The 24,053-nt window shown below is 45.9% G+C and overlaps 1 protein-coding gene across 1 annotated transcript in view; it reads right to left on the bottom strand.

The window, feature by feature from the left end:
- Positions 1 to 24,053, bottom strand: part of SPECC1 (sperm antigen with calponin homology and coiled-coil domains 1) — a 134,752-nt gene that overhangs the window by 38,903 nt on the left and 71,796 nt on the right. Inside the window, exons 6-10 of the mRNA XM_082605266.1 lie at positions 23,043 to 23,188; positions 21,835 to 21,935; positions 17,654 to 17,735; positions 14,551 to 14,707; positions 11,544 to 11,646 (exon numbers count right to left, since the gene is read on the bottom strand). Of these exons, the coding sequence (XP_082461392.1) occupies positions 11,544 to 11,646; positions 14,551 to 14,707; positions 17,654 to 17,735; positions 21,835 to 21,935; positions 23,043 to 23,188 (589 nt within the window). The remainder of the gene's footprint in view (positions 1 to 11,543; positions 11,647 to 14,550; positions 14,708 to 17,653; positions 17,736 to 21,834; positions 21,936 to 23,042; positions 23,189 to 24,053) is intronic.

The following is a 24,053-nucleotide window of genomic DNA, read 5'->3' as shown; positions in this document are numbered from 1 at the left end:
GAGAATGGGAAGACAGGAAGTATGGGGGGTGGTGAAAAAGATAAACCCTCATCTTTCACAGGAGGAGGTCAAGACACAACATCTAAAATAGGAAACAAGAAACAGCAGTATAAGTGTGCTATTTAGCAATGGGAAGGTAAATTCCTAAATACACAGCGGCTGCACCATTTTACATTCCCACCAGTGGTGTGAGGGGTACAATCTCTTCACATCTTTGCCAACACTTTTCAAATTTTTCATTTCAGTTCTAATCCTTCTCAGCTGCAGGATTTGTTTGGTCCCTTTTTATACTCCCTATCTCTTTGCTGATTTTCCCATTTTGTTCATGAATCCCTTCCTTGATTTCCTTTCGTTTTTTGGCCAGGGCCTCCTTGAGCTGAGTGTACTGAAGGCAGTTGGTTTAAGGTCTTTGTCAGTAAGTGGAGTGTCTGGGCCTCCTCAGGGGCGGTGCCTGTATTTTTTCCCCTTGTGCATGGTGCCAAATTGTCTTGGTTTTCTTCGTACCTGTAACTTTCTGCTGCAAACTGGCATTTAGAGCATGACCGTGTGGCAACTCGGGAAGTCAGAGTCTCTCCCCCCGCAGGGTTTGTTGTTACCATTTGCGGTGGTGCCTGTTTGTGTAGGGACTTCTCTGAACTAGTTTTGTAGGGTCTGTATTCTTTTCCGAGCGAGTCACTGCAGTCTTGGCTCTGTTAGATCAGTGACCAGCTAGTGACTGGACAGAGATTCCCTCAAACGCCGGGAGACCTCCCCAGTCTCTGCAGGGCGGCTCTGAGAGGACTCGCCTGCAGCCACTTAGAGCTCAGCCTTCCCCTCCTCCCTGTGCGGAGCCTGAAGGTCGGCCAGAGGTCAGAGCTCAGGCCTTTTCAGGTCCTTCCTGAGCTTCTAGATTCTCGGGATACACAGGGACTTTTCACAGCCCCATCCCCACATACCTCCCCCGCCAGGCTCTCCTGTCGGGCTGCTCGGTCTGCCTCTGCTTCAACCACCCGTCCACCCCTCGACGTGGGAGGCAGAATACCTCTGCCTTCAAACACCTGTACCCGGGAAGCCACCCTATCTTTAAGGAACCATCAACAGGTCAAAACGCACAACCACAGTCCTCAGAAAGCAAGGTCTGTTTGGCGCCCTCTGGTACTAGCAAGCTGCCCAAGGAACAGTGGCCTCCATCTTCACAGTTATCACTGAGCTGGGGGTGCGGGGGACACTAGCAGGGGAAGCTCTCTGCCTGGAATTCTGCGGGTAATTTTCCCCCTTCACCTATTACGTATTCCCCCCCCCCGCTTGCTGTAAGTTTTTGATTAGATTTCAGAGTTCTGAAAAGGTTGGTCTTGACAGTTTTGCCCCCTTATTTCTTGCTTTTGTAGAGGGATGGAGTCTTGGATTTCCTAACTCCCCACTTTTGCTCCTGTTCCCTTGGCAGCATTTCTAGGGGTGGTGGTAGGACAGATATTATGGATTGCTTTAATCAACGGCCCTCTAACCCCTTTCAAGGACCTCCAAAGTTGAAAAGTACATCTCCAAGACACACATGCAGCCTGGGTTCAGCATGTGATTTGGGTTCTGTCAATCAGAGGCACTTGCAGGAGACGGATTCAGAGCTGAGTCACACGGGGAAAGAGGCAAGGCTGCGGCGTCCACCCCATAGCAGAGGCGGTGTGATGCTGGAGCCCACAGCTCCAGTAATCACGGATGCAGCTCCCCTGGCAGGTCAGTTCTGACATGTGCAATTTGGGAGTTATTGGGTTGGCCAAAAAGTTCGTTCAGGCGTTTAGTAAACTGTTACGAAACACCCGAACGAACTTTTTGGCCAACCCAATGTTTCTAGAAATTTCCGCCTGGAGTATGTGTCTTTAATACTCCCAACAATTCTGTGAGCTAAGTATACCCTTACTAAACAAACCCCTTCCTGCTAAAAACACCTGGAGTGGATTCAGTGGTCTGTAGCAAAGAACCCTGAGAAATTCAAATGTAAAGTAACAAGCAACCTAACGGTTCATTAATAGGAGACCAGATAAAGTATGGTGACGCACACCATGAAAACCTATGCAGGTATGAAATATAATAAAGTAGCTCTAAATGCACCAACAGAGAGATAACCACAATACATCAACTGAAACGTTCACCACAGATCAATATACGATCTCATTTTTGTAAAGTTAAGTTTTTATACACACATTTGTATATTTAAAGCAGTGGTTCTCAACCAAGGGCAATCTTGTCCCCTCCCTCTCCTGGCTGGGGACATCTGCCAATGTCTGGAGACATTTTTGGTTGTCACCACTAGGAGAATGCCATGGCATCTAGTGGGTAGAGGCCAGGGATGCTGCTGTAATCCTACAAGGCATAGGGCAGTCTCCACAAGGAAGAATGATCTGGCCCAAAGTATCAGCAGGGTGAAAGCTGAGAAACCTTGATTTAAAGAAAAATACCCAGGGACTTCCCTGGTGGAGCAGCAGTTAAGAATCCACCTGACAAGGCAGGGGACACGGGTTCGAGCCCTAGTCCAGGAAGATCCCACATGCCGCAGAGCAGCTAAGCCCGTGCGCCACAACTACTGAGCCTGCACTCCAGAGCCCGCGAGCCACAACTACTGAGCCTGCGTGCCACAACTACTGAAGCCCGTGCACCTAGAGCCCGTGCTCTGCAACAAGAGAAGCCACCATGATGAGAAGACTGCGCACTGCCAACAAAGACCCAATGCAGCCAAAAATAAAGAAATAAATTTATCAAAAAAAAAAAAGAGGGGCTTCCCTGGTGGCACAGTGGTTGAGAGTCCGCCTGCCGATGCAGGGGACACAGGTTCGTGCCCTGGTCCGGGAAGATCCCACATGTCGTGGAGCGGCTGGGCCCGTGAGCCATGGCCGCTGAGCCTGCGCGTCCGGAGCCTGTGCTCCGCAACGGGAGAGGCCACAACAGTGAGAGGCCCGCGTACCGCAAAAAAAAAAAAAAAACAGAAAAAAAACCAACAACCACAATGAGATATCATCTCACACCGGTCACAATGACCATCATCAAAAAATCTACAAACAATAAATGCTGGAGAGGGTGTGGGAAAAGGGAACCCTCTTGTACTGTTGGTAGGAACATAAATTGGTGCAGCCACTATGGAGAACAGTATGGAGGTTCCTCAGAAAACTAAAAATAGAGTTATCACATGATCCAGCAATCCCACTCCTGAGCATATATCCAGAAAAGACAAAAACTCTTAATTAGAAAAGACACATGCACCCCAATGTTCACAGCAACACTATTCACAATATCCAAGACATGGAAGCAACCTAAGTGTCCATCAACAGATGAATGGATAAAGAAGACATGGTACATAAATACAATGGAATGTTACTCAGCCATAAAAGGAAGGAAATTATGCCACTTGCGGCAACACAGATGGACCTAGAGATTATCATACTAAGTGAAGTCAGACAGAGAAAGACAAGTATCATATGATATCACTTATACATGGAATCTAAAAAAATGATACAAATGAACTTATTTACAAAACAGAAACAGACTCACAAAGAAAACAAATTTATGGTTACCAAAGGGGAAGGGGGGTGATAAATTAGGAGTATGGGATTAATAGATGCATACTACTATGTATAAAATAGATAAACAATGAGGATTTACTGTATGGCAAGCACATGAACTATATTCAATATCTTGTAATAACCTATAATGGCAAAGAATCTGAAGCTGTACACCTGAAACTAACACAATATTGTAAATCAATTATAGTTAAATTTTTTTAAATGTAAAAGAAAAATGTCTTCACAAATCACCGTGTTTCATGAACAGCTGCAGAAGCAGAGACAGCAGGTGAAAAGGGGCCTCCACAGAGTACAGGCCAATAAGGACACTGGTTTACTATTGGGAATCTATCTTTATAATGCAGGAAAAGAGCCACTTTAATGACGATAAATAAATCAAAGCATTTTACATTCTCTGAATCGTGCTCGCAGCTCTCAAGAGACCTGTCTCAAAAAAGAAAACAACCAACAGAGCCCCAAGTGGCCTGATGGAGCACAGGCTGCTCGCCATTGGTTAGGTGCTTGCTGGTGCTTGTCTGGGAAGCAGACAGAAAAACACAGTGCCGGCAACGAAAACGACGACGTGGGTGTTCTTTCCAGATGCAAAATAAAGTTTGTTTTGGACAACACAAAGACTGCTTTTTTCTCTAACAGAAGAATGCCTAGCTGCTAGCTGAGAGGTTAAAAACAGGCTCAAAGATGTCTGGGTCTTCGTGACAGCACGGCTATCTCCTTGCTAGCTCAACTCGTGCAATACAGAATCAGAAACTGAACAGATTCAGATACATTTTCAAGTAAGTCTCTTGACATCTCTGGACATCTGAACGGACATCTGAACACTGGCTTCTTGCTATCTGAAATGCAAAAGCCAAATATGATTTGAATGATGGGGGATACTTGTGTACACCTTCATCTAAGGGAGGGGTCAGCCAACTTTTCCCGGGAAGGGCTCTTTTGCAACTACCCAACCCTACTCTTGTAGTACAGAAGCAGCCATAGGCAACATGTAAATGAATGGATGTGACCGTGTGCCAATAAAATTTTATTCATGAAAAACACGTGATGGGCCACATTTGGCCCCCAGGCCATGGTTGGCTGAACACTGATCTGAGTCAAGACTTAAATGTTACTTAGTGTAACAGGATCAGACCTATGCTATTTCAAACGGCAAAAGCTTTGATGATATAAAATGTGAAAAAATAAGATGAGCCAGGCCAAAATGAGAAACTTTTGAGTTATAGTATGTGCCATTCAGGGTTAAGGACATTTTAGATATACCACTTGGAGAAGCCCATTTTTCTGAAAAATGTGCGATCAATCTTTTAGGTTTATGTTTGATTTTCAAGCCCATTCTTTGTACTGTAATTCCTTAGGTGTTCTGCTCTTCCACTTTAAAGTTTTTGTCAGAAAGGATCTGGTTTAATTATTGACTGTAACACACTTTTATGGCCTTTTCCCTCAGACTTCACTCCCAAACTGTATGTCATAACACAACGATAGATACAAAGAATATATTTGGATTATGAATCATGATATTAAAGTGAACACGTGGGGCTTCCCTGGTGGCGCAGTGGTTGAGAGTCTGCCTGCCAATGCAGGGGATAAGGGTTTGTGCCCCGGTCCGGGAAAATCCCACACGCCGCAGAGCGGCTCGGCCCGTGAGCCATGGCCGTTAAGCCTGCGCGTCCGGAGCCTGTGCTCCGCAATGGGAGAGGCCACAACAGTGAGAGGCTCGCGTACCACACAAAAAAACAAACAAATAAAGTGAACACATGTGAATCCCACCTCCCAAATAAAAACTAGAGGACCAACACCTTGCGTATCTCCATTTTACTTTTCGATTTTTTAAAAAAAATTTATTTTATTTATTTATCTTTGGCTGTGTTGGGTCTTCGTTGCTGCATGACGGCTTTCTCTAGTTGCGGCGAGCGGGGGCTACTCTTCATTGTGGTGCGCGGGCTTCTCATTGAGGTGGCTTCTCTTGCTGTAGAGCACGGGCTCTAGGCGCACGGGCTTCAGTAGTTGTGGCGCGTGGGCTCAGTAGTTGTGGCTCGCGGGCTCTAGAGCACGGGCTCAGTAGTTGTGGCGCATGGGCTTAGTTGCTCCGCAGCATGTGGGATCTTCCCGGACCAGGGCTCGAACCCATGTCCCCTGCATTGGCAGGCAGATTCTTAACCACTGCACCACCAGGAAGTCCCTCAATTATTTTTTAATATATGAAGTAATACATGCCTACGTTTTTTAAAGTTATAGTTTGATAAGATTTATAATTTAACTACTGGTTTCCTACCCTGCCCCCACCTACATCTCACCTGCCATCTCCTTGATCTCTCTACAGAAGCTCTTCTAACTACCTTTCCTAAAAGTAAATAATAGCTTTACTGAGATATAATTCACATACCATAAATTTTACCCTTATAAAATGTACAATTCAGTAGCTTTTGAGTGTTCTCACATGGTTGTACAACTACCACCACTATGTAATTCCAGAACATTTTCATCACCTACAAAAGAAACCCTGTACCCACTCACTCCCTCTGAAACTGGATACCCCTAAAATCGAATTCCCCTGCGGAGTTTATGATAAACCTCTCTACCTAAAAAGTTTATTCTCTTCCATGTCCTGCCCCTTTCCCCTCAGGATGGAGGAGTATATCAAAGAAAAGGGGGGACTGAAACAGAGCAGGATCCTGTGGGGCCTTCCCAGGTACAAAAGCCCCCGTGTCCCCTGTCTCTTTTTGTAGAAAAAAGGCTTTAGTCTCCTAGGCTTTTCCTGAGCTCCAAAGAGCAGATTTAAGCAGTTACTAATTAGGTAAGGAAGGAATGTGGAGAGAAAGGAAAAGTGGTCAAGAAACAATAGTTCAGCATTAAAAGAGAGTCCAGGTTCCTCCCAGGGGATACACAGAACAATCTGACGCATATCTCTGAGTTGTTCTGCAGGAACTAAGACCCCCGCCCAGGTGGCGGATGGTGACTACAGCTGACCACAGCATGCACACCCCAGACTGGCTGGAACCAGAAGGTTGATGATTAAGATACTTGAAACACCACCCTGTTACCTCACCTCCAGCCAATCAGAAGGATGCGCTCAATCTGATTACACACCCTGCAACCCTCTCCCTCTCTTTGTCTTTAAAAATCCTTCCCTGAAAGTCATGGGGAGTTTGGGCCTTTTGAACATGAGCTGACCATTCAATGAATGGTACACCAATGGCCTGAAAAGTCCGTCCCTGGTTGATCACGTAGGAAAAGTAAATAATCTGACCCGAGGGAAGAATCTGGGGTTCTCTCTGTTACTTCCAGATCCCAGTAACTCCACTCTAACAGCATTCTGTTGCTGCAGCCGCTTAAATGATACCCATTTATTGTTAGCTCGTGTTTGTGGGTCAGAAGTCCTGGCAAGCTCCGCTGGGTTCTTTGCTTCAGATGTCAAGGTGTCAGCCGGGCCGGGCTCTGCCCTGCAGGCTCTGGGACAGAATCCACTTCCCAGTTGACTCAGGGTGTTGCCAGAACTCACCCTCTTAAATTTGCCATATGACCTTGATGGAATTGCCAGTGTCGGCCACAGTCCAGGGCATGGCAGGGCCCTGGGAACATAGCCAATGTGCCACCTGCAGAGGGCAGGGTGGCTGCGCCTTGTCCTGCTTCCTGGGAGGTCCCAGGACCTTGCCGAGATTCGGGGCTGAATTCCACGCATTCATCATTGTTACAGGTCAAGACCCCTCAGCTAAGGGCGGCAGGAGGCCAAGCAAGCCGAGCATCCTTAGCCTAGCTGAGGTCCGAGGGCATCAGGACAGGGAGAGAAAGGACAAAGGACCCTGCAGCACCAGCCGGTCCACTTCCGAACTGCTGGGTGCCCCCATGGCGTTTCCTGGGTGTTGGCAGGACCTCGGCGCTGCAAGTCCTCCATGCTGGAAAGTCCTGGTCTCCTCACTGGCTGTCAGCTCCTCTCCACGCGTCCCCTCCACCTTCACACCCACCGACGGTACGGGTCCTTATGCTTCAGAGAAAACTCTCGGCTTCTACGGGTCCATGTGTTAGGTCCACCCAGGTAATCTCCCTTTTGTCACATGTACAGTGGGAAACTCCACAGGGCGAGGGTCACTGGGCATCATTCTTAGAATTCTGCTCACCCCACCCACCACCACCTTGGTTTTCCGCCCCTGTAGAACGCTTCCTGGTTCTTTAGAGATGGAAATCTCTCTGTCGTAACCCCGAAGAGGGAACTAAAAGCAGATGAAGAAAGGGAGTAGCAGGGGTTCTGTGGGTCAGGTGGGATACAGCTAAAGGCATAACCAGCGCCAAGCCCAAGACTGAGGGCAGTCTGCAGGGCCTTCCTCGGAAGTCTGACTTTTTCCCAAAAGGATCCAAGGACATCTGAGTTGAGCAGACCATCTGGAAGGGTCTCCTTTTAATGAGAGCCATTTCTGGCTCAGTGCGGGCCCCACCCCACAGTGCAGGTCTGCTCAGGCTCTACTGCCCAACCTCCATCCTGGGGCAACCCCAAGACACCAGAAAGCTGGGCCGGGGGCCCAGCCGAGGGTCTGGCTGGCCGTTCTAACCTTCGCTGCCACCAAATGAAGCAGCCACCCACCTCACATTACTTCAACTCCAACTGATGCATCACTAAGGCCATGACCTCCGAGCCTAGTACTTGGTGTGAGATAAACACTGATGAAAATATGAGTCCTCACTTTGTCCAGGTGAGCTGAGCTATCACCCAAATATCACCTCTCTGACCTTTGTGTTAAAATTGCATCCGCACGACCGACATTCCCAGTCCTCCTTCCTGGCTTTATTTTTCTCCCTAGCACATTCCACTGGCTGATACAGTACATATTTTACTTTTAAATTTTAATTAACTGTCGTTCCCCATGAGAATGTAAGTTCCTCGGGAGCAGAGATTTTGCCTGTTCCATTTCCAGCACTTAAATATTACATGACTCCAAACTGGCACCTCAATACAAATTCACTGAATTAACATAAGGAGACTTCCTTTTTTTTTTTGGCTGCTTTGGGTCTTCAGTGTTGCGCGTGGGCTTTCTCTAGTTATGGCAAGCAGGGGCTACTCTTCGTTGCGGTGGTTTCTCTTGTTGCAGAGCACTGGCTCTAGGCACGTGAGCTTCAGTAGTTGTGGCATGCGGGCTTCAGCAGTTGTGGCACGCGGGCTCTAGAGCGCAGGCTCGGTAGTTGTGGCACACGGGCAAACTACTAAAACTACCACAAGTTCCCAGACCAGGGCTCGAACCCGTGTCCCCTGCATTGGCAGGCGGATTCTTAACCACTGCGCCACCAGGAAGTCCCAGAAGGAGAGTTCTGATCTAACCCATCACGCTACACTTTGGTGGGGTAAAAAGAAATCATTTTCACTCAAAATTACATGGCTACCGGTTTTTAAAAAGATGGGTTTTAAACTGTCTGAGTTTTCTACAATTTACTTTTGGCTTCCCTAGTCGGAGAGAACAAGCTTTAAAGGCCTGTCTTAAACAAACAGGTCTAGACAGAGAATATTTTGTGAAGAGTAAATAAATCAGACACATATGATTTGTATTTCTCTCCAAGTTTACAGAGATTTAACAATGAATGGAAGATACTCTGCAGGCAAAATGAGTTTGGGTTTCATCCAACGTGAGATGCTTTGAAAACCAGTTCAAAATGTTCACAAAAACAAAGCAAAACAAAGCACTACAGCAGGAAACGTCATTCTCACTCACACGACTGGAAATGTCTCGTCTAATCTCTCCCTGAGACCAAATTATAATGACATTCCACGTTCAAGGGCTGATTCCTTCTGAAAATTTTAATTGTCTTTTCGTACCTGTTCTAGCACGTCCCTCAGCCCACTTCTGTAAATCGGGGAAATGACAGTCCCTTCGACCACGGGCTCGGCCATGGTTGGACCTCGTGCCTGGTTGATTACTCCTTCCCATTTTCACTTTTCTGTTACCAGGCCTACTTCCTTCACCCTGAAACCTCCTGTAACCAGCTCTCCTCCCTGACTCCTTTGTACCTTGGGAGCCTCTATTATTGGTCATTACCCTGATCTTTTCTTTTCCTTTTTTAATGGAAAATGAAAAGAAGGTAATGTCACATATACGGGACGCTTCTCTTCTTGGGCAGAGTCTGATTTTGAGACGCTTGACTGCTGCTGTTACAAAGATATCCCAGCTGCTGCCTTGCCGCCTGGGCTGGCTCTCGGCCAAGGCCTTGTTTTCTTGCCACCCTTAAAAGCTGGAGGTTGGAGAAGGAGAGTCATGGCGCTGGTGGCTTCAGAATTTTTAGAAAAATGGGGTACAAGCACGGGAGGCTGGGTCTGAATAGGGAGAGTGGAGAAGTTGGCCATTTTAAAGAGGGCGTCTCTTTAACGGGAAGGTAGAACAATCCAACTTCCAGAAGAAAACGTAAGAAGACGTTTTCATGACCGTGGAACAGTCAAAGGTTTCTTAAACAGAAACAAAATGCACTAATCATCAGAGACTGATAAATTATACTTAACTGAAATGAAGAACTTTGTTCAACAAAAGAGTGAAAATGCAACCACCCTGGGAGAGGATATTTGTCTATTTGACAAAGGACTTGTACGCAGAAAGTATAAAGAACTCCTGGAAGCAATAAGGAAAGAAAGACAATCTGCTTCTAAAAATGGGCAAAAGGCCTGAGCAGGTGTCCCAAGACAGACAGCCCAGACAGATGTCCAGTGAGCACATGAAAAGGAGCTCAACCTCACCCTCCAGCAGGGAAACGCCAAGTCACAGCCACAGTGAGACCCCACGTCACATGTGTCCAAATGACCAGGAGCAAAAAGACTGACAACAGCAAGTGCTGGGGAGAAGGTAGAGAAAACAGAAATTTCATAAATCATTGGTGGGAGGTAAACCGTACAACTGCTTCGGAAATCTGGCTGGCACGATCTACCACACTTGAACACACTCACATCCTGTGGCCCAGCCATTCCATTTCTAGGTACAGATCCAGAAAGAATGAGCACGTGTGTGTTCCAAGAGGAGTACAAGAACATACCAGCAGGATTTATGACAGCCCCAAACTGGAAGTAACTCACCTGCCCATCAACAGCAGGAAGGATAAGTGAATAATGGTGGGACCATACAATAGGTTACTGATGGGTGAAGAAAATGAACAGACTTACAGTTACAGGCAGCAACATGGTTAAATCTCAATAACTTAACTTAAAAAGACAGATGGAAATACCACAGTTTTTACTTCCATTTATATAAAGTTCAGATGTGGGCAAAACGGACGTGGCATTTAGGGACACACACTTTTGGAGAAAGCCATCAGGAACCGAATTGAGGACAAAGGTACCTGTAGGAGTCGTGAGGGGCTATGACAGGAAAATCACACAAAGGGTTTGAGGGACGGCAGTGCCGTTTCTGGATGCGACTCTGTGGGTTTTCACTTGACCATAATTCATGAAACTATGATTAATGCTTGACACACTTTTGTCTTTGTATATGAAATTTCATAATAAAAAAACTTAAACTTATATCAGGTATAACTTCCTTGTTTAAACTTCACGGAAAACAAAAACTGTCCCAGTAAACCGAAACTCTTCAACTAAATTCAAGCAACTCCTAAAGGAACAGAAGAAGTTGAAGGTCCACCACGTGGGGACTTTACGTGAATTACGAAACGGCTCCCTCTTTGGGAAGATGATTTAGCGAAAGCTGTCTGCTCGGGCTGAGCAGCCTGTCGGGCGCCCTGCTTGGGGGTTTATACCTCCTCTGAGCAAAGAAAAAGGCCCCCTCCCGTAAGAGACGCAGGCCTGCGTTGAGGTCACGTCTGCTGGGAGTACAGACGGGCCTTCAGTCCCACCCGCCTCTCCAACGGGGTCCTTGGGGCCGCACAGACATCTCCCTCCCTGGCAACCCCACCTGTGAGAACAGAAGCCGACAGTGACAGGCACAGTGGCCCAGCCAGGCCAGTACACACGCAGGACACAGGACCCCGCCCGCCCGCCCGAGCCGCTGGACGCTGGCTGCCACCGCCCCTTACCGCGTAGCCCTCCGTCTTCTTCTGGCACCACCTCAGGAGAGCGTTGCGCTTGGAGCCACCGTATTCCCGGGCCAAGGCAGCCAGGGGGTCTCTTCTTTCCACGCTAGTTAGAAAGGAGAGCACACAGTACAGAGAATATGCTAACTTTTAAAACCCACAAATACATAGGTAATAACTAACTAGATTAGAAAAGCAAAAGTCGAGGTCTATCCAGTGAGACTCTAAAGAAACCACCAAATTGGTCCCATCAACAATACATTTTTATTATGTCTCGTGGTATGAAAGAGAAAGTAAATTGTGCTTCTTGGCTTTCAGAAGTCTGGGGAGGGTTTTGTTTTTTCTTTCTAATCTATCTGCTGCTCCATCCTTCTAGCCTTTTATTTATGTATCAATACTTATGTACAGTATCATTTTAATTAAAGACACCTATAGAAAAACACTCTGCATGCTTCAAGGCTACACCTATTTCCATGTAACAAATAAAAGGTAGATTGGAAGGGCGTTTTAAAAACACCAGATTGGCTACTTCCGGGGAAGTGATGGGAATGGAGGTGAAAAACAAAATCGGTAAAACTGACTCAAAAGGGGGGGGGGGCTGATACTCTGAAGGTGACACTCATACTCCTCAGTTTATGGTGCAGGAACTCAATTCTGAGCACCTGTTTAGCCAAAGGAAGTGATTTCACTAATTAATACCATATCATTCCAAGAGCAAGAGTTTAGGTGCTCCAGCCTCAGTTTTCTATAGACACCTATACTTTGTATGTGACCTAAAATTATCCAAATACTAAAGAGGGACTAAAGATCACACAGTGTCTTCCATGACGAATATCATGAAATGAGAACTACGTTCCTATAGCATGTGGCACAGTATTCTATTTCCCTCCACCACTAGGAGCAGAGGGAGTACAGGAGGTGGTGCACGTCTGGAGCGGCACCTGTAGCAACAATTTAAGAGCAACAGACAAACACTCTACGATGGATTTACATGTGGGATCTAAAAATTAAACAAACTAGTGAACAGAACAAAACAGACTCACAAATACAGAGAACAAACTAGTGTTTACCAGTGGAGGGGGGCCGATAGAAGGGTGGGGGGATTAAGAGGTACAAACTACCGTGTATAAAATAAATAATCTACAAGCATATATCGTACAGCACAGGGAATATGGCCAATATTTTATAACAACCATAAATGGAGTATAACCTTTAAAAAGTGTGAATCACTATGCTGTACACCTGAAACATATATAATATTGTAAATCAACTATACCTCAATTTTTTAGGAAAGAGTAATAGGATTTCCTCCCCAATGTATATATCATCAGGGCATATATACAAGAATGTTCACAGCAGCACTTTTTATAATAGCAAAAAATTGGAAACAAGCAAATGTACCTCATCAGGAAATGGATAAACTGTGGTATATTCATACAAGGGGATACTATATACCAATAACAACTAAAAGAGTTACATGTGTATGCAATAATGTGAGTGAATCACAGGAATAATTTTGAATTTTAAAAAAAGGAAATAAACACATGATGTTTCCATGTATACAAAATGCTAAACATATAATTTAAATAATATGTTGTTTATACTGCTAGAGGTACAAACATACATGGTGATAGTATAACAAAAAGCAAGGAAAGTTCAGAATGGGGGGCGCAGGGAGGTGATACCAATGAAGCGGCTGATAGGAAATTTCAAAAGTAATGATTTTCTTTTCCTTAAACTAGAAGGTAAGTACCCAGGTGCATCTCCATTGTACTGCTAATTCCTCATGCCTTAGACATATTTTATTATTATTCTTTTGTATCCATCCACTATTTAATTACAATGACTTTTAAAAGAGTAACGGGACACTTCTGGACCTCAGGTGACTTCTCTCCTGTGTACCCGGCATATTTGTAAATTGGAGTCCACGAGTTTCTGTGGTCAGAATCACCGTTAACGATGAAGTTATGGTGATTTTGCCTGTTTTTACCATGCCTGGTCTTAATTCATCACTTAACTCATCAAATTTGTCAGCCAAGTTTCTAGGCCTGACAAATCAGAGAACACTGAAGGGAAGGCTTGGAAAAGAGTTTCTGCATAAACAAATAAAACATGTACCAGTTTTCTTTAAAATTATAAAGTTAACTAGATATTATTGCAATAATAATACGAGAATTTCCAAAGTAAATAATTTCTATTCTATTATTGGTTTGTCTCAATAACATGAATATAAAAATGAAACAACAAATTAACTTCACTAATCTAACCTTTCATGATGAACGTATAATGTAAATAGCATATTAATATACACAGAGCCTGTTTATATACATTTCTGGCATAAAGAAAAGAAAAATTTCAGAATAGCACTAATTCTGGTACTTAAAGCCTGTTTTGATTATTTAAATCTCTTGCACATAAACAAGACAGAAATGTAATATCTGGGGCTTTAAATTAAACCTCTGAAAGATATGACCTCATCTATTTGGGTCCAAATATAGGCCACACCCAAAGATATGACAATAGCTGGCCTGAGGTATTCAGACTTATATAAAATCCTTTTATAATACTCATAATGGTAGTTCTAATGTTTGTTAAAAAGCCATTACTTCTAAAGTAGCCCATTTTGTGTATTCATCTACCTGCCTATTCATAAATATTTACTGAAAGGCTCAGTGTAGCACAATACAAGGGGCTGAGAAAGAGATTAAAGTGTTAAGATGAAGTATTTACTGTCCACTAAATTATAGCCCAAACGGGGACAAAGGCACACATATTATGCAACGGTAAACTAAATACCAAATGGGTGTCAGACACCAAAGGCAGAAAAGGGGGTGTCCCGGATACCGGGTGGTGAGCTGCAACCTCAGGGAAGGGTTGACACAGATGGAGAAGTGGTATTTAGGAGCGTGAAAGGACAAAAGGAAGACGGTTCGGCTGGAACCTCGTCAGCAGTCAGAACTGCTGGTGTGACACTGCAGAGGCAGGACACGTAACAGGCTCTGATGGATACCTGAGTTTGCTTTGTGGCTTCCAGCCCCCGGTGGGAGCGCTCAGCAGCCTGGAGCCCCCGAAGCCCAGAGAAGGGGGTCTGCTCAGGGACTCGAGCGACGGGCTCTTGCGGAGATAAGGGTCTGGTCTCAGGTCCTCGGCCCTTCCCTTCAGAAGATCTGTGGGGACAACAGGATCACCCATGTGAGGAGGAGAGACCCGACGGGTCACCACACTCTCCGGTACAATCCTCACGTCAGTGTCATGTACGAACGCACAACAGACACTGACTCACTGTGCTGTGCACCTGAAACCAACACAACATTTTAAATCAACTACACTCCAGTAAAATTATTTTAAAAAATACACAACAGATACAGATGGAGATACACAGATACACTTTTTGGACTGAGCGATGAAAATGCAAACAGGGACATGGTGTTTTCTAGAAAGGATTCTCCAGGCAGGACTGGCTCTGGAATTCATAGGGGACTAATGCCAAGTTAGCCCCTCGTTCAAACATTACTCTGAATTTCAAGATGGCACCAGCACGGCACTGAACAGAGATCCCGCTTCTAAGAGCCTTTGGCAGGTGCGCAGGTGGCCAGGCCCACGAAGCCAGCCCGACCCCCGGTGAAGCGCCATGTCCGAATCCACGCGCATCTGAGGGAGGGCGCCAGCAGGAAGACCCCTAGTGGGATTATCGGGTCAAAATGCTGGGAACAGGAAGACACCCATTTCCCAGGACAGGAAGCCATGCCAACCACAGGGCCTGGCTTTTGCCAAAAATCAGTCGTGGTATTTCTTCTAAGGCTCCTCTCTGCTGTCATCTTAGTCTGTGGCAAAACAGCTCATGAAACAGCCTAACCCTCCAGAGGATATTTCCTAAAGGATCACAAAAGTGTAGAATGGGAGAAAATTCCCAAGACTGTCTAGTTTGCATGTGCAGAGGATTTGGGAGCAGGAAGCTGGTCACTTGCTTGATGCCACACACAGCTGGTGACCAGGCCGAGCCCAGGGTCCCTCCTGTGACGCCACAGTCATGGAGAAAACAATACTTGCACGGCTGATAGCATCGATTACGGGTGCTCAAGCTGGGGGTGAGGCCAATGAGCTGGGAAGAGCAGAGAAACACAGAGCTTACATCACTAAAGGGAGCAACGAAAACAGTGTATTAACCCCGGGCCTGCAGCTTCTGGGGACGTGATGCTGCAAGGCTGGCCGGAAAGCAGGCAGCTGTCACCGTGCAGTCCCTTCTGAGCCAAGTAAACAGAATCACCTGGGTGGACAGGGGCCTGCGGCAGCGGGGAAAGGGGGGTGACTGAGGATGAACTATTTACTTCTGGGCAATTGCCGCTGTGGTCTCAGCGTCAGTATGTATCTTGTCAATGAAAAGAACGGTTTCCCTACCCAAAGGAAATTTTAGAGCTGGAGGAACAGAAATTACCAATACTAAGATCAAAAGTTCACCTGATGCACCGAAAAATGGTTCAGATGGTAAATTGGATGTTACAGATATTTTACCACAATTGAAAAAACATAACACACACAGTCCTGTGCTTATAACCAAGTTATTCCTATTTCACACTATGTGGCAAATGTGGAGAACTCAACACGGGCACCCCCTCTGGTTTCCTTATTCCTCTGACCCTGGACAACCCGTGGTCTCTGGTCACCATTTCCTTCTTCCTGGAAGTCATTATGACAACTTGAAGTCCTATACAAACTGTGACCACTTCTTTATGAAGCTGCTATCAGAGCGATCGCCAGCCTCATCACCAGAAGGCAACCGGGTAGAAAGAATCCTATCCTGGTCCCAGAGCTACTCAAAATCAGTGTGGCCTTTGTAAATTGCTTAAGCACTTCAGGGCTTGAGTCTCTTACCTGTAAAGTGCAGCGAACGGACCAAGGTAATCTTTAAATTCTCAATGTCAGTGTTTATCTAAGGCTAAAATCCTATTAATTCCATGAAAAAGAAAAAATTCAGAAGATAAAAAAATAAGGTGGTAAGGTGTAACAGTTTACAGTCAAAGGGTGAAACTTATCTCACAGAAACAGCTATTTTAAGGATAAACCTATGCTTGATCATGACCTAAAAGAAGGACAGTGGGGATGTCTTTTTTATTCACCGTGTCACAGAAACTGTCTGACACTTAAGACACAAAGGATTTCTCTCCATGCGTCTAGATTTCTGGCTTTCTCTCCTTCTAACAGGCACCACGAATAAGTCAGTTAGTGTTCTTTTCATTGTTTTTGTTTCCTCATAACAGTGACCTCGCAGCCAGCCATCAATTTCCAGGGTTCATGTTCTAGACAGCCAGAACCTTCCACTGACGCCTCCCGGCTCTGGGGTTTGAGCTGACTCCGCAGGCGACAGTGCATAGCTGACAGCAGCCCCTCCGCGGCTCTGTCCCCAGCCCGGCTGGGTTCACTCAACCCTCCAGGCCGTCCCGCGAGGCGGACAGCACGATTTCTGTTTCGGAGATGGGGGAACCCCAGCGCCGAGGGCTGGAACAGCCGGGCCAGAGCCGGACTGTAGGCAGCAGGGGAGCCAAGGCGCAAGCCCACACGGCGTCACACCCTGGTTCCCCCTCAACAGCTCCTTCACATGGGCCATCAGCACGGCACGTGCAGCAGGAGCGAAAATGAGGCGCGTGAGGCCCTGCGGTCACAAGCAGCGCTTCACCGTCGGGATCCGAAGTTTTAAAAACAGGGCATAACAACAGGAAGAGGTCTACACTCAGAGACAAAGATGGCTCAGAAGAGGCATATTTTAGGTACTGTGGGGGCGACAGACCTTCAGAATCAGATAAGATTTTTTTCTCAAAATAGTTACTTTTAAAGATGAGATAGTCTCTGGAGATTTAGTTAAAAGAACAGACAAAAGACCTCCAGAGCCTGACACTTCTCCCAAACTCATGCACCCTGAGAAGTGCAGCCAGCAGAACACAGCTGGGGTCTCGTGTCCATAACACATACACTCAGAATTTGAAATCGTTTGCAATAAATGCCACTTATTGCAAATAAATGATTCTTTTTCTAAGCTCAGTTTCATGCAAAGAAAAGAAGAAAAGTTAACCTCACAATACGTAAGTCAAAACTACTTCCTATTTAAGGTGATTTACCTGAGAGGGGAAGGTCTGGGAGATCCAAGCGCTGAGTCACTCCTTTGCTGGCCGGCCGAGCACTACTGAAGGTTGAATGCCTCTGAAACCAAAAGGTATCCGCACATAGGCGGACGTGTCACATCAGGGACAGCATGAGCAAGGGGTGTGTGCGTGTGTATATGCGTGTGTGTGCGGGTGCGTGTGTGCGCACGCGCATATAACAGTTCTCAAGCTCGTCAGAATCCCCAGGGGGACCTTTTAAAACGACTTCTTTATTTGAATAGGTAATAAATCCTATTAGGAACAGAAGGGACACAGGGTGAAAACAAAGTCTCCCTTTCACTCCCATCACCCAGTTCTTCTCCCTGGGGTAACTGTTATTAATCAGGTTTGTGAACATCTTCCTGGAATATTCTATGTATATTCAAGGATGCGTGTAAAAACTACTGTTTTTTAATGGCCAACAGGTACATGAAAAGATGCTCCACATCACTAGTCATCAGGGAAAAGCAAATCAAAACCACAATGAGATATCACCTCACAACTGTGAGGATGGTCATTATAAATAAAACAACAACCACAGAAAAAACAAGTGTTGGTGAGGGTGTGGAGAAAACCCTCATGCACTGCTGGTGGGAATGTGACACGGTGCCGCTGGTACGGAAAACAGTGGGGAGGTTCCTCAAAAACGTAAAAACAGAACTACCACGTGATCCAGCAATACCACTTCTGGGTGGATACACAAAGGAATTGAAAATGGGATCTTGAAGAGGTACCTGCACACCCATGTTCACTGTAGCATGATTCACATTAGCCAAGAGGTGGAAACGACCTAAAAGTTTATTAACAGATAAATGGATAAAGGAAGTCTTTGCATGCAATGGAATGCTATTTAGCCTTAAAAAAGAAAGGAATCCTGTCACTAGCTGCGACCTGGATGGACCTAGAGGGCAGGATCTGCTGACAGGGACTGCACCTGTGCCGTGGCCCGAAGGCTGACCCTAGATGTTGACAGAAGTGGTCCCAGGCTGCACTTAGAGGAAGACTTCCTGATTCTGGCAGAAATAGATGTTCCTTTAATGGGCCAACTCTGGGGTGTTCTGGGAACGTTTGCTGAAGCTCAGTGCAGATCAGAGCTTCCCCTGCAGCCTTCCCTGTGTTAAATTCCTTCCTGCTTAACTAGCCAGAGTGACTGACGTACTTACAAAAGAATGGGGATACACATTCATAGAGAAATAGCCCCTTGAGTGGGGAAAAATTTGTAGAAGGAATTTCACTTTTGTAATAAGTTTTTTTGTTTGTTTGTTTGTTTTGTGGTACGCGGGCCTCTCACTGTTGTGGCCTCTCCCGTTGCGGAGCACAGGCTCCAGACGTGCAGGCTCAGCGGCCATGGCTCACGGGCACAGCTGCTCCGCGGCATGTGGGATCTTCCTGGACCGGGGCACGAACCCATGTCCCCTGCATCGGCAGGCGGACTCTCAACCACTGCACCACCAGGGAAGCCCCACTTTTGTAATAAGTTTAATCCAAAACAACCTAAATGCCTATCAACAGAGGAGTGGTTAAGTTAATCACTGCAGTATCATATAGCCTTCAAAAAGAATGAATTATTTCTCCAAACACTGACATTTAAAGATATCTGATATATTCCTTCATTTATTCAACATATATTTATTGAGCTTCTACTATGATATGATTATGTGCAACCACTGTTCTAGACAAGAGATATAACATCAAGCCAAAGGGATAAAAATCCCTGCCCTCAGGGGTACATGCCAATGACAAAGCGAAAGGAGCCAGTGTCTGAATAACATGTAGTGTAACCCAATTTATAACACTTTCTCTCCCTCACTACACCCACCGACACCCACCCCCCCACACACACACTTTTTTTTTAAATAAATAAATTTATTTATTTATTTTTGCTATCTTGGGCCTTCGTTTCTGTGCGAGGGCTTTCTCCAGTTGCGGCGAGCGGGGGCTGCTCTTCATCGCGGTGCGCAGGCCTCTCACTGTCGCAGCCTCTCCCGTTGCGGAGCACAGGCTCCAGATGTGCAGGCTCAGTAGTTGTGGCTCACGGGCTTAGTTGCTCCACGGTATGTGTGATCCTCCCAGACCAGGGCTCGAACCCGTGTGCCCTGCATTGGCAGGCAGACTCCCAACCACTGCGCCACCAGGGAAGCCCCACACATTTTTATGTTAAAGAAAAACATCTAGAATACACAACAAGCCATAAACAGTGGTTATTTCTGGGGCTAGGGAACAAGGGGGATTTTTCACTTTTTCCCTTTTATACTGAAATTTTTGGGAAAAAATGTATTTTAAAAATAAGTACAAGGGCTTCCCTGGTGGCGCAATGGTTAAAAATCCGCCTGCCAATGCAGGGGATGCGGGTTCGAGCCCTGGTTGGGGAAGATCCCACATGCCACAGAGCAACGAAGCCCGTGCACCACAACTACTGAGACCGCGTGCCACAACCACTGAAGCCCACGTGCCTAGAGCCCGTGCTCCGCAACAAGAGAAGCTGCAGCAGTGAGAAGCCTGCGCACCGCAATGTAGAGTAGCCCCTGATCGCCGCAGTTAGAGAAAACACGAGCACAGCAATGGAGACACAACATAGCCACAAACAAATAAATAAATAAATAAATTTATAAAATAAAATAAGCACAAGAGTTAAAAATTGGAAATAATCCAAAAGTCAACCATTAGTAGGATGGATAAACCATCAGTAGAATGGCATATTTACACAAAGGAACATGACACCACAACGAAAAAAGAACTGCCACAAAAATAGGAATGTATCTCACAGATTCAACGTTGAGCAAAACAATCCAGTGACAAAGTCTGAGATCACAGAGAACTAATCTGTGGTGAGAGAGGTCAGAGAACAGTTCTTTCTAAGGGGTCACTGACGAGATGGTGGCATGAGAGGCCCTTCTGAGGTGACAGACATGCTTTATCTTGGTGTTGGTTATACATGGAAACATTCAAGTTACGTATTGAAGAGGTCTGTACTTCATGGTATGTGAATTATAGCCAGTGGTGTGCTGCAGCTGGTGTGTACCTGCTCATAGGGTCGATTGATAAATTTTCAGGAATTGTGCAGGCTAAGCTACTAAACACAGCCATTATTAAAATGAGACTATGTTAAAAGCAAAAGTAATAAATACTCAAAACTCATTGCTTCCTAATTATTTTTCTACATTTTGCTAATGGGGTTTTCATACCTGCTGTGTCTGTCTTGTACAAGTACTACTAAGTCTTGTACAAATACTATCTAATGTACATCTCTTCTCAACCCCATATGCATTGAGGTCGTAGAAACAGCTTGAATTGGCCACAACGGGAATATTTACCAAGAAATTGGCAAACACTACAAATCGGGGCTCTTTCCCCCGAGGAGCCAGTTGTAAAACATTTACTAGCAAACTTGTGTTTATAGCTCAATAAAGATAAGTAAAAATGAAGCATGACCTCTTTCACTTATATTAAATAAAAAATGATTATCATAAAATAAATAATTGTTTTATTTGGTTTTACACAGAAGGTGGTGGAAGTTACCTTCAAGGGCAAAAAAGTGAAAAAAGTATTTTTTTAAAGCTTAAAAGATCCCAAACAATATCCATAACTACTAATAACATCAAAAATGGAACTTGTTGGGCTTCCCTGGTGGCGCAGTGGCTGAGATTCCGCCTGCCGATGCAGGGGACGCGGGTTCGTGCCCTGGTCCGGGAGGATCCCACATGCCGTGCAGCAGCTGGGCCCGTGAGCCATGGCCGCTGAGCCTGCACGTCCAGAGCCTGTGCTCCGCAACGGGAGAGGCCACAACAGTGAGAGGCCCACGTACGGCAAAAAAAAAAAAAAAAAATCGATTCTTTTGAGAAATATATCCAGTTCAATGTCCACTTCTAATAGAAATTACAATCTTCATATAACTGAAAACTTTGACAGTGTCATCTTATGGGAAACCAAGAAAGAGGCATTAACAAAACTGTATGACGTTTGCAGCATCTCAGACCTTCCTCAGGAACCAAAAGGTAATTTTTAACGAAAGTTTCATTATTATTATTTTAGGCGTACTAAAAAAATGTTCCATGTGCCTCAAAAAAATAAACCCACTGGTTTTCGGTTCCCTTTTGTTGCCTGGGTACCGCGTGACACCAGCCCTACCCCCCACCCCACGCCGTTGGCTCTGATACCTGCATTGGAGAAACAGCGGCAGCTGGAGTGGTCCTCACAGGGATTCCACTCAGGGGGCTCCTGGAGGCCTTATGCACAGAAATGTCCTGCCCAGCTCCACCTGACAAGAAAAGAGATGGGGACATTTCTACACTGCTCCGGCTCAAAACAGCAAATAACAGTTCCTGACTTGCTACTCTTTTTGGTGACTAAAAAAGTATCCCATGATGCTAATTAGGTATTATGTGTACTCTTTCACCCTCTTCTGCCCTGGACCAGTATTGAATTGGGGGATGAGTTGGGGGGAGTTAACTAAATGGGGGCTGGTCTTAGATGTAGGACACACGAGGGACAAGAAACCATACAGGTGATGAGTCACCTGCAGAAGGCAGAACAGAACACTCTTGCATAAACCATTATTGTTCATTCCTTTCCCACCTTCACAGACCAAATGTGGTCACTGAGCCTTCACAGCTTCCAGTCTCTGTAGTCTAATCTTAATCTAATTTAGCCCCAAACTATTTTAGCAGAGACAGCATCCTAGGATTAGCTGTTACCCTGGCCTTCCAATACAACAGGCATATCTGTTGCAATCAAGGGAAGAAATATATTGCATTTTGGATACAGGCACATTTGGTTTCTTCTCTTCACTGTATTTATGGGTGTACGGTATAGAGATGCATTTTTCTCATGTGGCGGTAACAGTGAATAAAGGTGAATTGTGAGTCAGGCAGACATTGCCAGAAAAAGCTGGGAATGTCCCACAATCAGGAACAAAAGATCAGCACCAGTGGCCACACACAAGACACGGGGGAGAAGCATGTAACAGCACGCTCTAGGATAAAGAAGTCCAGGGTGTGAGCAAGGCAGCCGAACACACAGATCAGTGCCTCATTTCCCGAGAGACGAAGCCTCTGGCTGACCCTGCTAATCCTCACGAGATGGTAAGAAGGCGATCAGCAGTGACCTGGATTTAACAGACACAGAGGCGGAAAAGGAAGGTGGAGAGGCAGGAACTGGAGTTGAGGAGAGGAGGACAGGAGAGCTGACTCGTTCTGTTCTCTCACTGGAGCCCCAGAGGGCATCATGCACCATGTCTGCACGTGGATGGTCTGGGAAGGGCCCCGTGGTCACACCAACGTGGGACCAAGGTGGTGGAGGACGGGTTTGATCCATGGGGCCACAGTCTGAATTTGAGTTTTGCTTATGAAACAAAATGATGAAATACCTGGACGCCCCAAGTCAAATGACTTGATAAGGGATTTAACGGTGGTTGCAGACTCTGAAGATGTTGGAGGGGTTCTGTTCACGTAGCCGCCATGCCACCGGCCAGGAGCGTCCACCTCGGAGGGCTCCGAGTCTTCCTTCACAGGTCTGCACGGCAAAGAGCAAATCAGATTGAAATGGTGGAGGATGTCCCCACGGGACACAGGACACAGATGGAAACAACCAACATCGAGAAGAGAAACAAATCTGGAAGGAGGATCCCAAACTGAAAATCCTGTTTTCCGTACCAGCTTTGCATTTTAGGAAATAACGTGGGTACCACTCTTAATTTTTATCACAGATGTTTTCTCCGGAATGGCCAGAGATAGCATTTTTCTATGTAGAGTGACTTGACATGAGCTCTAAATAAAAAGGATGTAACTGGAAACTGCAAAAAAAACCCCCAAATGTTATTTATCATAAAATAGTTAGCTTACTGTCCGTGGTGGATACAACAGGTTGGTGTGTCAATGTGAATCTAATCCCCACCTGGCACACAGAGGTTGGAAAGATGACATTTCGGGACCCCCTGCAGCTAGGATTTCAGATCGGGGATTTAGGCTCCCACCAGAAAGACTGGACGAGATGTGGACCAGGACCTGAGTCAGGAAGGAGAGGCAGGGCACAGGGCCTTCACTACGCTGAGACAGACGGAAGCAGAGGCAAGGTGCTCCTGCTGCTGGGAACTGGTGGCCGCTTTCCCACCAGGTAGGCAGCTTCCTGGTTGAAGGCTCGCCTTCACGGCAGAGGCAGCAGCTGGCCTGGCAGCCCAGTTCTGTGTGCTGTAACTTCGAGCGTTGTTCCTGGAAGCTCAGCCTGGAGTCTGTTTCTCCAGCAATCCCCCATCCCCCAACAATCCTGCAAGCCCTTTAGTACCTTCCTGCTTAAACCCACGAGGCTGCCATCTCTGAGGTACAAGAGAATCCTGGCTCACGTGTGTTTGCCCCCCAAGAGAATGGTAATTGTACTCTAG

This window comes from Mesoplodon mirus (assembly GCF_964341445.2).
Source record: "Mesoplodon mirus genome assembly, chromosome: 18".
NCBI classification, from domain to species: Eukaryota; Metazoa; Chordata; class Mammalia; order Artiodactyla; family Ziphiidae; genus Mesoplodon; species Mesoplodon mirus.
The sequence above is the reverse complement of the archived record's forward strand: the minus strand, read 5'-3'. Positions and strand labels throughout refer to the sequence as shown.